The sequence below is a fragment of the Pteropus vampyrus genome, unplaced genomic scaffold (genome assembly GCF_000151845.1).
Source record: "Pteropus vampyrus isolate Shadow unplaced genomic scaffold, Pvam_2.0 Scaffold580, whole genome shotgun sequence".
In the NCBI taxonomy this organism is placed as follows: Eukaryota; Metazoa; Chordata; class Mammalia; order Chiroptera; family Pteropodidae; genus Pteropus; species Pteropus vampyrus.
Window position 1 is genome coordinate 254,352 of NW_011889361.1, and position 16,991 is coordinate 271,342.

Consider the following 16,991-nt stretch of genomic DNA (forward strand, 5'->3'; position numbering starts at 1 on the left):
TATAACTGATTTTAAGGCATCAAACCTTGATTCTAAAAGAAAGGCCCTGTTCGAAACTCTAATTCACAGTGCTCTGAGGTAAGGTAGGAGCATAAAGAAGAATTAAGTCCATGCATCCTGAAGTCTTCACTATAGGAGGTGATGAAAAACCTGGTCCTTCCCTCATTTTTTCCCTTTATTCTTTTCTGCTCTTCTCTCTCTTACTACCTCTATTTTGCTTTCTCTCTTTTACTCTCAATTTTGTTTTCGAGATGTTTCTCTATCTCTGTGTTCCTGTTCAGTGGCTCTGTCTCTGTGATGCTCTCATTTCAGGTCTCTCTCTCTCTCTCTCTGTCTCTCTCTCTCTCTCTCTCTCTCTGTCTCTCTCTCTCTCTCTCACGCACACATGCACGCATGCACGCATGCACGCACACACACAGAGTTGTGATGGGTTAGCAGAAGAAATAAAATTAGTCCAAGACCTGCTATGGTTCCAAGCTATACACACCAAGTCGTCTAAATTGCGGATCTCAAACTCACATATTTTAAAGATGATAAAATTAAGGAAAGGGGCTGAGTAGAGATTGTGATGAAATGGAGAGGGCAGGCCCTCTTTGTGGGGGAGCTGCCACAGCTTGTGAGGGGAAAAGACCTAGTTTATTATTGGAATAAATCCTTCAAAAGAGACTGAAGACATAATTTATTGCATATGTGACATTTTCCAAGTTTTAAATGCTAAAAACTAATTCAAATGTTTTTAAATATGAAGGCCAAATAAAACAGGTCTAGGGGCCAATATTAAGTTCACGGGCCACCAGTTGCAAACTCTGGCTTTGATTAAATGACAGAACCACAAAAAGTGGCTCGTCCTTCAACATCATATTTATTTATGTCACAGTAATTTATTTCCTGGGTTAAAGATCTAATTTGTATAAAAAAAGGACAATAAAACATTTTGATCTGCATATTAATTATGAAAATTATAACCACACACAAGTTCATGGTAGTAATTCAATTGGTTTTGTATAAATTGAGTCACATCACCTGAGGACTTTAGAACTTCTCTTCAAAGATACCAGCTACATCAGCATTGCTTGGATTTTAAGGTAATTAATATGACATTAAATGTCATTCTCACCCATTAGACATTCCAAGGAAATACTTGGACAATAAAATGAGCATTATTAATGTTAGCCTGAAAGTTTTATAACTTCCAGGTGAATATGTCATCATCTTTGTGTACATTTGCCAAGTTCATCAGAACTGATCTATTGATTGATTACTTAAATAAATTTCTCCTGAATACAGGAAAAATATTTTCTGCAATTTCTTTAAATTAAGAGAATCTCACAGACTCATTTCACTAGGCTTGTATTACAAGGGCTCTTTTGACCATATGTAGACATCGAGAGAAAATCCTGTGCATCAAACAGGCCCAAAACCAAAAATTCAGCTCTAGACAGTTTGCCCACTAGACAAGTTCTAAGCTGTTCTAAAATCATTGTATACAATGCTCACTTATGATACATTACCTGTATTTTATTTATTGCTCCAAGAGAGTCATACCATGTTTGTACAGCCCAGGGGAACTGACGAGTAACTGCCATACGCAAAACGATGCAGAATGAGATGGTTGTGAATATTTTTCGAAGGACGATTCCTTTGATCAGTGCATAGGGAAGCACAGATAAAAACACCACAAAGAACCCTGAGAAGAAGAAGGCTGAGCTATTGAAGTATCTCACATAGGCTGCCTTCCGGGTCAGTTTCAGTTCTGTTCTACAAAAAAATAGTAATAATAAGATTTGGGATGCTTATTTACTTTTCAAACATGAGACATCTTGGAATGTAAAATCTTAATACAAGCTCTCAAAAGCCTTTGTGACCTTGGGCAAGTTTTTTAATCTTTCTGGGCCACATACCTGTAAATATTCTTTTTAAATTATAATTAATAAATTCAATTATTATATGTTTATATCATTTAATTATTATTTAGTGATCTTAGTGAGACTGATAATTTTTTGTTGGTTAGTTGGTGTTTGAAGTGATTAAGTATGGAAATGAGAACAATGTTGCAAGACTGATAAAAGAAAATGGCTTCTTAACGCTTTAGAAATTCTAGCTTGGCTTTTGGGGAATACTGAAAATAACAAATAAGTCACAGAGGAGTGGTTCTCAAACCCTAGCATAGGTAAAAATCACCTGAGAAACTTGTTAAAATGCAGAGTGTCAGGCCCAGTTCTCAGAGATACCGATTGAGTCTGCAGTAGTTTCCAAAACAAAAAAAGAACCTAAGTGATTCTGTTTCACATGGTTCTTGAAAAAAGTGAGTGTATATACTGCATCATCTTTGTTGCTCTCATTTTAGTATAATTATCTGCAATCATATTATAACTCCAATCTTCTAGTCTGAACTACAAATGTGAACTATTTTTTAACACATATAGAAGAGGTTTAAATGCTCCAACAGGCAGAAAACAGGGAGTGCAGAGGCTGGTAAGAAAAGAGGACAGTGCTGCCTTCGACCTCCATTCCATTCTTCCAAGACCGTAAAAACTGGAGTCACTTGTGATCCTCCGGCACAGGAGGTAACACTGATGTCCTGGTGGAAGGGAGTAATAGCTGTGCCTGGCATTGGGGTGCTACTTCCACACATTTGGAGAAGTCAAAAAAGTTCTCATTTTCAAGTGGTAGAATTCAGAGAAAATTTTTTTTAAGTCTAAAAAATATATACAACCTTGAACGCTCTGATGAAGAAAGTGGAGTTCAATGCACCCAAACTAGATTGTGATTCACAGTCTAATGCTTACTTTATCAATTATTTGGCATTCAAGATAGATTATAATTTTGGAATCTCACTGGAGTTTGACTCCTGGCTGTGCCAGTGATAGCTACGCCATCTTAAGTAAGTTGCTCTTCCCTCTAATCCTATAGAATCTACCTACAGAGAAGGGAAACATAACATCTTCCCTGTGGAGTTGTTGCCAAGATAAGTGACAGCACAGCAGGTGGCTGGCACTTAGACCTTACTGTGTGTGTCCTAATCTTCATCAGAAAAGGAATAAATATGGGTATTAATAAAATGCTAGAAAACCTTGTTTACAAAAATGTTAAAATTTTTGTCAAAATTGTTGTTGAAATGTATTAGAAACAGTTAAAGAAAATGGAAGAAGTGAATGAATAATACAAGAAAAGAATAATGGATTCAAGAACATTTATAAGACTCACCAAGAAAGCAGTACTCACCATAATAAAATCACTAACACTTTATGAGTCATAAAGATATTTTATCGGTTTCTTATAAAAAGAATTGAAAGTGACTCTATAACCAAAGAGCAATAAAGGAGTAGATATCAGGGAGCTTTGCACAGTCGTCTGCCTCGTTCAGCAGTGGCCCAGGCCCAGTGACCACCCCTGTGAAGCACATCCTACCGACCTCTTTCAGAACATTCTATTTGCTCTTTTGAGGAGAAATTCTTGCTTTCCCATGTTTATATCACCACTTTCCAGCCTTTCTGGGTAACAATTTCATGCCAGATTAAGGAACTGGATTATACCAGTTACAACCAAACATGTGCTATTAGAATTGGTCAAACATAAATACAGAGTGGGAAGGATGGATTTCATCTTTTGAGGAAGAGAAAAAACAACAATGAAGTCAAGAAAAGTCAGCACGCAGAATAAGCTGACCAGAAGTTTATCTGGAGACCTGAGGACACTGGATTCTAGGACATCCTCCTCAGCACTCTTGCTATGTCTGTGCTTACAGGCATATGAGTGACCAAGGGGACAAGTGCAAGTTAATGAGAAAAGCAACTTCAACTAAACAATTCCACAAGATCTTTAAAAATGTTTCTGGAAAGAAAACATAATTCCTTTCCTGGATTCATATTGAAAGGCATAATAGAAACAGGTGAGCAATAATGTTTGGGAAATAAATACTCTTTTACTCTTTCTATTTACATGGCAAAGGACTTAACATTTCAGCATTTCTTTTGTTGTTCCAATCACACACCTGCAGCTCAGTTACCATCACTGTCTACTGGAATCAGCAGCCTGAATCCCTGATAATCCACAGTCACACCACCCAAAAGAGTGCTCTTCTTATTAGTATATTTTTCCCTGTGAAACTCTCATGTGTTATTCGTCCTGAAATTATCTGTCCTTTAACAAACACATCTATCCCCACTGAGTCTCCTAGAACCCTTTTTTGATTGCAGTTTGTAGAACATGGAACTTGACTAAAGAAAAATGGTCTCGTGGCTACAGAAATGCTCTAGTATTTTGCCCAAAATTATCTCAGTAATCATATCTCAGTCTATGCTGTACGTTTTTTCTGTATATAATCTTTACTAATCGGTGAAAGGGAGGTTATCTGAGGTGAAACAAGACTAGAGATAGGTGCTAAGTACTGATTCCATCATAGGCAATAGTTTTCATTACTTGAACTCACTGCCCAAGTGGAGGGATTATAAACACAAATTATAGATATTACCCTCTGTTGCTATCCCTAAGGAAGAAGAAACATACTTTAACCAACAGAGGAGTTTTTGCTTTTGTTTCTTCATTTTTCGTGAGCCATAACATGTAGATTAAGGAAAATGTGATAATAGAGAATCATTTTTTGGCTCAGAATTGTATAGCTCCACTTAAGGTTTCAATCAGCCTCCAGCACCTTAATCATTATTTTAGTCAAATAAGTATATTAAGCAGCTATAAACATAAGTAGATGATTCTTTCACAAGGTACTAATATCCTTGTAGTGAAAAATAACACACTTGATCAACTGTTAAAGTACAGCCCATGAAAATTACTTTATTCCACTAATGCATAAATATTGATATAACTTAATACAATTATTTGATTGTCAGAAACTTCGACTATGAGCTGGAAGTCCACTGTGTCTCATTTTAAAAATACTGAACATTAACTAACAATTCTGAAATTATCTAAATGACTTACTGTCTTAGGTTTTCAATCATTTTTTCCATTGCTTCCTCCCAGCAGTATGCCTTAACAGAATGGATATTTTCAATAATTTCTGAGGTAATCACAAGTCTTTCATTGATCTTTCCAGCTCTCTGATCTCTGCAAATCAATTAACAGATCAATCAAATACTTAGTAAAAACAAGTCAAATTAACCACCTAGAATAGCTCAAGCTTTTAAGAAAAGCTTTTATTAAACAGATGAACATTTTATTATCAAATAGATGGTAACAAAAATTTACCATTTAGTAAATACCTATTATGTGCAGACACTGTGTTAGATGCATTCCATTCACTATCCATAATCCTTATGACTGTCTAGGAGATAGTCTATTAATAGACAGTCTAAAAATAGTTATCTCTATTTTTAAAGATAAAAAAGATAAAGGATTTGAAAGTCCTCTATCTAAGCAATGACTGGTATCACTAATTCACTCTGTAATTAAAAAATAACTAAGGCTTTGATGTGTGAACATACATGAGCTAGAGTAGGAAAAGCCCATAAACCCTATCCAAAATTTATGCATTCCCTCCCACTCACATAAATGTTTTATCCATTATACCTACATCTTATGATCTAAAAACATGAATCATAATATATTTATAAAGAAATTCTACAAAATGACAAACAAAATAGGAAGTACGGATATAGATATTTACACCATTAAAATAATCTTTTTAGTGACATCCAGTAGGTAGATCACAGTTCAGTGCTTAGACAGTCCTGGTTTTACTAGAGTGGCCTTTTTGAAACCCAACATAAAATCCTTTCAAGCTATGTAAATAGAGTGCTACCTGTACTTCATCATCATTCTCCCTAACCCAGCTTGAAAAAGGGCGAGAACTATGAGGAAAGCAAGTCCACAGAAGGCGGAGGCCTGTAACAAATCCCAGAGCAGCCCCATCAGGAGCGTCACTTGCAAAGGAGCGATCCACACGAAATGTGCTAATGCAAGTCCCTGGAAAATAAAATCACAGCGAAAACTAGTGACATTTCATCCTCCATCCCCGCAAACAAACATAGATTAAAAAATTAAGCACAGTGACCTTATACAATCAAACACTTCATGGTTCTAAGCACACTAAAATCTAGGTATTCATTACATAAAGCACAGAGCAATGTGTTTAAACATTCTACACATGGAATCGGATTTCCCAAGGAACAAATTTCAAGTTACTGCTGCATTTTTAAGAATTTTTTTTTCCAGTGGAATTGAGATTGGATCTCTCAAGTATCATGTTAAGAATTTTTAAAAACTTGGTATAGAAAATGAGAGAAAAGACTGTCCAGAGGCTTAATCTTCACAACGGCACAATTCTCACAATATATTCAGTATAAATGCATGCTTAATTCAACAGCAATTCAGTTAGCACCCGCTGAGGGCTCAATACCACATTAAATACTGGAAATGCAAAGATAAATAAGACACATTATCTGTCCTCAAGGATTTTGCATTTATTTGTGACACAGAAGGCACTGACCAAAAATTGCTCAGAGTACCATATTCAACCAAAGTAAATAACATTTAAAATATTAAAAAAAAAAACAAGATCTGATAAAGATTGAATTTTGAAAAACCTCATTAAATACCAAGCAAGCTGATGTTCCTTTGAGTTGGGCGGAATAGCACTTGGCTACACAAGTTAGCTTTCTGTTTTCAGAAATAGGTAAGATAGGAATGTGTTCAACTTTACCACTTATTACTGTTATCTGACCCAAGAAAATCTTTGGGGTTGTGTGATTTACAACAATAATGCATAAAAGATTAAGTCAATAGGTACATACTTCATCAAATTTGTTCAGGTTGTTGGAAAGGAGACTAACAAGTTGTCCAATACTTATTTTATCTAGAACACGGCTTGACAACTTTAAAGTCTAAAAGAAAAAAATGAGAAATTAGATATCAACAAAAAGAAGACAAACATATTTATAAGTAACATTATAATATAGTTGAGGAATTAGGTTACATGCATGCATTTTTAAGTAAAGATAATGAAAATTCTTATGTTCGCCTAGCTTAGTATCTTCTCAAATTTATAAATATTTTTCTTCACAACAAATATTATACTGTCATGCCTCTAGTTATTTTATTTTCCAGAGAGAGTAATAACTAGTTTTTCCTCCTCAAAAATGTACTTATGTATTTCTATAGTGTGAAGGGTTTTTTTTTGTTTTTTTTGTTTTTTTTGTTTTTTGCTTGTTTTAGTTTTATAAAAAAAATGGAACCAAAGGCAGTGAAATTTGAAATTAAAAGCTTGGTCTTAAATTTTGCACGCAGTCCTATAGTAACTATTAAATAAAATTACTGTTAAAGTCACTTAAAGTATATTATAAATAAATGAATCATTAAATTTTGTGAAAGATTATAGTAATACAAAATCCTCAAATTTTACAAAGAAATATACATCCACACACGCAAAACAGAATTATTTAGTAGGCAAAGTAATTGTTTATGAAAAGTCACAGTGATACTTCACCTATAAAATTTAATAAGAATTGATGTGACATCAGATGGCTTTTGTTGGAGAGTACCCATCTAATATTTGCTTTGACCAAATCCCTCACATATATATTGAGCACTTAGTAGATGCAAATTACTGTACTGAAGGTTTCGGGTATTATTATTAAGATTTATTAAAAGATAATTTTCGCCTCAAGGCAACCTTGTACATACATAACTAAATATGTGATAAATAAGTTAAAGGAGGTAGAATATAACAGAGAAAGTTTACATCTCTAGTTATAAAAATCTGGAAATATTTTGCCGAAGAGGTAGAATTTAAGATGGGTGTGGAATAATGAATTGCATTTAGGTAACACAGATGAAGGAGTCAATAAGGTTATTCCAAAGCACTATTAGAGCACAACAAGGAGGAATAATCCATTGAGCCGGATCATACATGACTAAGTAACAGACTCAGTCTCAAGTGACTTTAAGTTCTCCATGGAACTCCATGTTAACTTAGTAAATACTCAGTAGATACTTGTTTATTTTAGTTATCATCATCTTCTTGAAATTCACAGGCAAAGCTAAATTCAGTTTGCATCTAGATTCATTATTTAAATTATAATTTGAATGTATCATAGCTGCAGATTTTGGAATAAAGTAAAATGGTGCCCTATTACAAAATTTGGAATACGGTAAAAGAATTAGTGGTTGCCTGCCACATGGATGAAACTGGTCAGCCATGGTACCAGTTTACTTTTGGGACCCAAACACAGCCAAGTGGAGATGCAATTGAATTCTTTGGTGATAATGTCAATAAAAGTCCATCAAGTAGTGAGGAAAACAAACTGGGTAAGAACAGATATTCAACGACGAGGAAAAAAAGGATAGAAACAAAATCTTCCGAATTTTCATTAATGTGTTCTGGGTCTGAAAGCACATCTATTGCTATATTTGTGCTAAATGTTATATATGGACTTATTTACAAACTAACGTGCTTCTTCTTTGATCTCTCCTCCCCTTCAGCCCAGAGAATTTCATGCCTCTCTCCTCCCATATAATGCAGTTTGCCTTGCTACATTATTTCAGTACTTATTTTATTTTCCATATTATTTAGAAAACCCTTCAAGGATTGTAATTTATTCATTTTAGAAATCTTGAACAAGTTTTTGTATGATGTTCTACTTTTTAGGCCTTAGTTTCTTAAAATCTTTTATCCATAGAATAGAGATAATAGTTTCTACCACGGAGCGTTTTAGAGAGACTAAAATGAGAGAGCATGCTTAAATCACTCAGAAGCTTGTCATGCACATCCTTAGCTATTACTTATCATAATAATAAGCACTTTTATAAATACTTTTTAACACTGGATTCAACTTTCTTTGATACACTTGCTTTGTAGATTCTACCTTCCAAATAATACCTAATAATTTCTTCACTTCTGTAAAATTTCTGGATCAAAAAAAAATTTTTGTTGATTTTTCACCCATGCTTTCTTGATACTTGTGAACTGATGAGACTGCAGCTGAGATGATTCAATTAAACTCTGGACTGACTCTTTTCCTCTTGTGCCTCCATAAAGACTTCCTTAAACAATAAAGTATGGCTATCAAGATTTTACAACACAACTGACCTTACATGTATATTATAGAAGTGTTATGAACCCATTTGCTAGAGAGAATTTCAGATCCGTGACCATTATAAGCCAATATATAAAGTTTTAACATTGAAGGAAGGAAAAAGAGAAGAAGGGTAAAGCAGTATCCAAATGACTCAGTCTAAACAGCTTTCTGTAATGACTTGGTAGATATAAGTATTCACATATGGTCTCGAATCAGGTTGGTGAAAACACGTTATTGAAATGATCTTAAACAGTTTTTGCAAGGTAGCTAAATCTTAATCTAAATTCACCTAAATCATGCTTCAGGAACCTGGGCTCTTGTCTGGACAGTACACACAGAAAACCAGAGAATATTCTTACTGTTGCCATGCATGTGCTGTTCTAAAATGTTTTAATTCACAGGACTCATAGGATGACAAAAATCTAACTCAAAATAAGGCAGTGGATGGGTTAATACCACCACTGTGTCACAACTGGTTAAGGTGGAAACTTTTATTGCTTGTATTATCATTAAAAATTAGATACTATACTCTTATTGTTGAATATGAGGCTACATAGCATTTACCATAAGATTATATTTTGTCAATGACTTTTATGCAGATAGTAAAAATTATTTTAATGGGGAGCTGTGGATTCCAAAAAATGATGACATGAGTAGTAAAAAATAAGTAAATAAATAAATGAAACTGTATTACAGTTTATAGAAGGTGTTCAATAATTATTAGTTGAAGTGAATTAAATTATCAAAAAAATTACAAACATTAAATAGTACTGTCATTTATTTCACAAGTTTACAAAATTTATTTCAGCATTTATTTCTTACTTGTACCACCATAGCATTTAAAACATGATTCCACTCCATGTAGCATAGAGACTGTGTAAGGAAGTATTACCTTCTTATAAATCAAGCTAAACATAGCTATCCTCATTTGCATTCCAATGTGATGAAGGCCAAAAATGGCTGGGTGCAGGAGCAGCGTCCTCATGATAAAGAGAAGGCATAAGCCTATGCCTAGGTAAATCGCAATGGAGCGTTCCACCTTGTTATCTGGATCATAGGAAGCTATGATTCTTCCCAGTAAGAGAGGCTGGACTGCTTTGGTGACTTCCTGTAAAGAGGACAGAGAAGTGAAATTTTATTCCCCTTCCATAAAATACTCTCACAATTTTAACACAGGAATTTTCATCTTTAGGGGAGGATTTAAAATGGGCTGCATAAAGAGCCATGCCACATACAAAACTCGACGTTGTTTTTAATATCTTTATACTTTAAAATAAAATTGGATTTTGAATTACAGCAAAAGTCATTTGGAGGCAAGTTTATGTATGAAGTATTTTTGATGAAAGAGTGAATAGTGGCCATAAAGTAAAGGTGCAGTTTCTGGAGTATTAATTAATAATATCTACATAGCACTTTAGGAGTGAGATAGGATTATTTTTATTTTGCAGATGAAGAAACAAGGCCAAAGAGACCAAGTGAGTTGATGTGATTTTGAAACAGAACTTCTTGAAAGCATTCTGAGCAATGGAATTATTTCAAATGAATATAACTTCTCAAGGCGACCACATAAAAAGGAGCTGGAGACAGGAGGAAGGAGCATGCTGGCAGTAGTGGTATTTAATGTCAGCCACTTCCGGTGCCATGCCCTTTCTAGTCTGGAATACTCATGGACTTCAGGAAAAAGTATGCCAGGAGATTTCAACCTCAGGCCAGTTTCCAAAGATTCATCAACTCCTCAAAGGCCCATGAGTTAACACGGGAGGACCAATGCTGTGTTTTCCAAACTCAGCCAACTCCTAAATCAAACTGTCCATCAAATTCATTACCGCCTCTGAATATACAAGAATAGATTTGAACTCAGGGATGTGAACTCAGGAGGTCTCTTACCCATCTTACTAAATTGTCTTCAAAAGAGAAAGACACATAATTCCCTGTTTTATTTTATGATGGTCTCATGAAACTTGAGGATCTGAGGCTAAACTCTGCAGGGAAATGATGTTATGCTAACTGATTCCACTTCAAATGTATATTTTCCAAGCCAGACTGGCCCCCAAGTATTGCTCAGCATTACTTTCCCTCAGTCCTTAATTTGCTTTTTCTCCCTATTTTCTACAATGTCTTTTTTAAACCTTAGTGCCCAATATCACCAGCATTCTCATTCTCAATAGATGAAAATGCTCTTTTATTTCAACTTCATCCCCAAAAGAAATCTTGACCAGTATAAAGCTGTCACTGACTGACCACTCACTTTGCATAGCTGCTCAATCTGTATTTTGGATTCAGAACTTTATTTCAGATTAAGTGTGTAGACCAAGGCTCTGACTTTAAGATTCAAATCTAAAAAAGATTTATAAACTAATCATAAACATGAAATATTAGATTTCTCTCATCTCACATAGCCATATTTTAATATGTTTGAATCATAACAAATAGGTCTTGAAAAGAAAATTGCTAACCTCCCACCCAGATATTACATATTAATAATTTGCCATATCCACTGAAGAGCACCTGTTTTTAAAAATAAATGCAGAAATTACTGTTTATTGGTGTGTATCACTTTGTGTATGCTTTCTTTTATTACACATGTATCCATCCTTAGACTATATATAAAGAGAATTGTTTTTGAAGTTTTAAATTTTATATATATGGTATCATATTCTACTTTTTGCAACTTTTTTTTAACTTAACATTATGTTCTTTTGAAATTTACCCCCACTGATACTTGTCTACCTCATTTATTGTAAGTGCTATTCAACAAGACATCCACTGAGTAAGTCGGGTTATTTGTCCCACTGCCCCACGTTGGAGCAGATGGGTTGTTTCTATTCTTAAACTATTATAATGTGTGCAAGTGCTACCCTGACTGTTTTTATTTTCATAGATCCATGCCAAACCATCTCTAGAGTAGATAACTTATTTCGAAATACCTAACTCCTTAAATTAGAAAAATGTACAGTTAAGATAAATTTTGGATTTGAAATTATATCTATAAATATATCTGCACTATGAATATAACTTTTCATAGTGTGTTTACAGTGGTAGTATTTCACCCTCAAAATTACTTTTATATCAATATTTTATGCTGTAATTTTTCTATATTATGTTGTTTTTCAGAAACAAATGTCAATACCAAGTCTACTTTGATTTACTTTTCCATCAATAATGGGTTTGCACTTGGCTGGAACACTTTCTTGAGTTGCATTCAAGGGCACTGGATTTGTACGTGTTAACCTTTTCGGAAGTATCTGCGTGGTCACAAAGCAGAGAGTAAGGAGTCTTGATGTTTACCATGCACCCTAGTAAAACGTTTATTTATCGTAAGACAAAAACTGGAAGAGTACAGTCTGTGACTGCTACTCATGAATTCAACTGCTTATATTATAATTAGCATAAACACCTTTCTCCCTTTTGCAGAACTCAAAAATATACACATATATAGTCTGCTGATAGTAGAATATAGAACCACTGCTAAGCACCGCATCACATATTTCTAAGGCATAACTCCTCTCTATGGAGGCTAAAACTATCATTCTGAGAAAAAGGAGAAATATTTTAGCAACTGAGTTGTACACAGAATTTTTAGAATTAGAAATGTACAGGCTTACATAAGTTTTTTTCCTATTGAATGATTTGAACTAAACTCCCTGACATTGTATCACCATTATATTTTTCCATAACCTGTCATCTTCATCACAATAGATCCATTCGCCGAACTGTTGTTATTCAGTTGCAATTTATAACAAAATAATTTATAACAAAGTATTTATAACAAAATAAATAAAATCTGGGTAATGTTTCAGACATCTATTTGATATATTGGCATTACTAAATTAGTTACTTGTCATCTTGCCTCAAACAAAAGAGGACATACTCATCCCTTGAACGACAATGGCTATTCCACAAAAATACTGGTGGTATTACTCTGGGAGGGTATATGTTCACAGAAAAAAAATGCAGTTTATTTTGGTAGAGAAAATTCCAATAATACGACCATCTGCCAACATCAAACCAACACAAACCTCACCACAACATGGAACTGTTAATATTCAAAGACAAAATCAGCACTCCAACCTCCATTTCTATAGTGTTTCCTACTCTATTTTAAGTGGCATGTTCTCTAATATTTACCATGGAACCATGTACAGATATCACCTGATTTTTTTATTTGGAAGGGAAAACAATGGTAACTGATACCTTGCTTAATCTAAGAAGCAGAGTCCTTTACAAAAATCATCCCTATAATGATTGGGAGAAACACAGTCCTATAGTTTGGTATGTGAAAGCTGTGCGTACCCTGTTGCTGAGACTATTTTCAGAGAGACAAGAAATTTCCCAATTTGGCACCATATTAAATAGTGCAAGCAGACTGAGGCTTCAAATGTAATGAGAAGGAATGTAAATTTATTTGAAAATTCAATAAAATATTTTATTACATTTTCTCAGGCACAAATCAAGATGGGATTCACTTAATGGTTCACTTAGATGAGTCAGAGATGTCCCACGGCAGAGGCTGAGGATTTTGGGGACAACTGTTCCAGTCCACATTCAGCCACCACTTTGGGTGTTTTCTATTCAGAGAGATGCAAGTCTGAACAGTAGGAATTTCAGAAGACCATCTGGGGATAGGGGATCAAGTTAGAGAAAAGCACAAGTGATTGCGTTCCTGGTGGGAATAATCTTGAGTCTCAATTTAGATCACCCACAGAGAAAAATTAGGAAGACTGAAACTACCTCCTGAGAGATATATCTGGTCTCTCAAGGGATCCTCCAAGCCAGAAAGTAAATCACTGTGAATGAGTCTAAATTCTTTAACTATATCTGTTCTACCTACATTCCTAGCCCAGGGTCAGCTATTTCTAGTGGTAGGGAAGTCTGCTGGATAGTCAGACCATGAAAGAAAATTCAGATGAAAATAGAAAACTTGGTTCAGGTTTGCAATTACATTAAATGAAATAATCCCAAGATAACTTTACCTTAAAAATCCTAATTCAAAACCCTAAGTATAATTGTTTCTAATACAAGTAGCGTGATTAGTAGAACTTCTAAGGTTACATTATTTTCTACTGTGTGTAGTCAGTAAAACCACCACCACCACCACCACCACCACCACCACCATCATCATCATCATCATCACCATCATCATCATCTCATTTTAAATAGATTTTGTATGTCTTTATCCCAGGAATACTAGGACATTATTTGAGAAACACTGAGAAGTTAACATCTCTTAATACTGAGAAATTAATTAATAGCATAAGAATAGACTACAAAAGAACCTTGGTTATCAGAATAACAACTGTGAAGAACCTGATAAAACTTCAATGTTTCTGATATTGTCCTAAATAAACTCAAATATAGGAATATTTCATTAATCTAAGAAAAAATTCTCCCTCAAAAAAAGAATCAGCACCATAATTAATAAAATTCTAAAAGCATTAGCTTTAGAGTCAGATAAACACAAACAACAGGAACATTGACTATTAGTACAATTTAACATTTTTCTGGAACTTTTCACTAATACAACTCAACAAAACAATCGAGGTATGAATAATGGAAAGAAGTAAAAGTATCATAATCAGAACAGAATATGATTGTCCATAGAACAAATCTGAGTCAAGAGTTTAACAGGTAGAGGTTTAAAAATAATTATATTAAGAAAATAGATTTCTATATATCAAGCGTAATAACCGATTAAATAAGTATCCCGTTTTTAGCAACAATATAACAAAAGATGTATTGTAAATACCAATAACATATATAAATATTTTTTATAATACATTACTAAGATATATTTCAAGTGTCAAGTAAATGAAGAACTTAAAAATTTTCTCAAAACAAAAACTGATTACTGCTAAGATTATATTTTCCCCAAGTTATTTTATAAGATTAATGCAATCTTCATCAGAATTCCAAATGGATTTTTTGGAAGTAAACTTTTAGAGCAGAGAGTCTTAGTTCTTGCAACAATCCCAGCATCATGCACAATACCTCGCACAGAATATCCACTCAGCAAATATTTGTTGAATCAATGGATAAAATGATTCTAAATTTCATTTGGGAACAAAATGAGACACTAATGAAAAACACTTGAGGAATAAAAATAATGTAGGAGATAGTTTACATTCCTGAATATCGAATCTTATTATACAAATATAATAAGTGGCATGGCAAAAAAATAGACTGATTTATCTGTAAAGTCCAGGAACAGGTCCAAGTACATGTAATACCCTAATATATAATAAAATATGGCATTTTAAGTCAGTGGATAAAGGCTAGATTACACAATAACTAATGGAGAAACTGGACACTCATTTTTTAAATTAGATTTCTATCTCACACATATACAAAAATAAATTCCAAATGGATTAGATATTTACATGTAAATGATAAAATAAAAATGTAGATATGTGCATATACAATAATTGGGTATGGCAGGCTTTTAAAAATGTCTGATGCCAACAGCAGAAAACAACAAAAACAAAAAGATTTAGCAGCATACTTTATAAAATTAAATCTTCCATTTGTTAAAAAAAAAAAATTTAAATAAACAAAAAATTCACTAGAAACAAGCTAGAAAAAATGTTTTCTTATATATCAATAAGAAAAAGACAAAGACACCAAAAGAAAAATAGACAGAGAACATAAAAAAGGTGACTCACACACACAAGAAACATAAATACAAATTAATATATAAAAACTATTTAAACTCAATAGGAACTGAATGTAATGAAAGTAAAAATAATACACTTTATTTCACTGAGCAATTTGGAAACATTTTAAAAAATACCTATTGTTGATGAGGACTGAATTTTGATACTTTAGAATCAAGAAAGTAAATTAATATATCTTTTCTGGAAGGCAATTGCAAAATCTGCTAAAATTTAGCTTTTAAAATGATGTGCATTGAAGGACTATTTACAATAGTGAAAAATTGGAAGAAATCTAAATATTCAATGATGACGAATTGATAAAATTAATTTTGGTACAGGCACGTGACTCATTAAACATTAAAATGATTAGGTAGAAAAACATCTAATGGCATGAAAAGGCACTAACATTACATTACAAGAAGCACTTGAAGAATTTTTCAAGAGTACTACTTATTATTCCAGGGCCCATTCCAGACCAGTTCAATCACATTATCTGGGGTGGGGTTCCCGGTTACTCTAAAGATCGAAGTAAAATTCCTTATATTTCAAGAAAAGCCAAACACCATGAATTTCCATCTCGTCATAGGAAGTGAGAGAAAGTTCAGAATGCTGTGAGTGGCACAGAAGTGCAGCATGTGTCTTAGAAATGGAGTTGTAGCAGGGGTAGAAATATTCAAGATATAGGGTGAGTGTAAGGAGTATAGCGTGCGAGTCACTGGTGGGGTTAGAGAAGCAGCTAGACATGTCAGGAGGCAGAGACAGAAAGGAAACGGAAAAAGAAATCCTTCATGACAGGCGTCTAGAAAATTTGTTAGAGGCAGCTGTCCTTAGGTGAAAGGTCATAAGTCCAAGTGGCCTAAGCCAGAGGCTATCTGTGTGTAGAATTCCTCAGAACCTTCTCCCTTCTTTAGCAGTATGCTTAAATACAAACATCTACCCAATGTCTGTCAAAATGTAAAGGGCAAACATCTTTCTTTGCACTATAGACTACGGGACTTGTGAATTCTAGTAACATGAACGCTAGGACTTCTCCTTTATGCCCTTAAACTTCTTGGGATGTAATGAATAAAAGTAGTTCGACTCAAGTTGCACTGACATGTAGCTCAATTTGACAGTGGGAATAGGCCCAGAGCTGCCTAGGAATCAAGAATATTTTTGAGTGAACATTTATGAATTTTTTATAATAAATGTTTTGTGATGACCATATTCTCTCAGTAATCTACTTATAGAACTCCCTCCGCTTGGCTTCCCTCCCCCATCCTTATTGACTCTGACACAGTTTTTCAACTGCCGGTTTTTCTTCTAC

The 16,991-nt window shown here is 34.0% G+C and overlaps 1 protein-coding gene across 1 annotated transcript in view; it reads right to left on the reverse strand.

The window, feature by feature from the left end:
* The window catches only part of CFTR (cystic fibrosis transmembrane conductance regulator), a 127,908-nt gene that overhangs the window by 102,244 nt on the left and 8,673 nt on the right, over positions 1 to 16,991 (reverse strand). The window contains exons 4-8 of the mRNA XM_023525607.1: positions 9,928 to 10,143; positions 6,753 to 6,842; positions 5,762 to 5,925; positions 4,942 to 5,067; positions 1,512 to 1,758 (exon numbers count right to left, since the gene is read on the reverse strand). Of these exons, the coding sequence (XP_023381375.1) occupies positions 1,512 to 1,758; positions 4,942 to 5,067; positions 5,762 to 5,925; positions 6,753 to 6,842; positions 9,928 to 10,143 (843 nt within the window). The remainder of the gene's footprint in view (positions 1 to 1,511; positions 1,759 to 4,941; positions 5,068 to 5,761; positions 5,926 to 6,752; positions 6,843 to 9,927; positions 10,144 to 16,991) is intronic.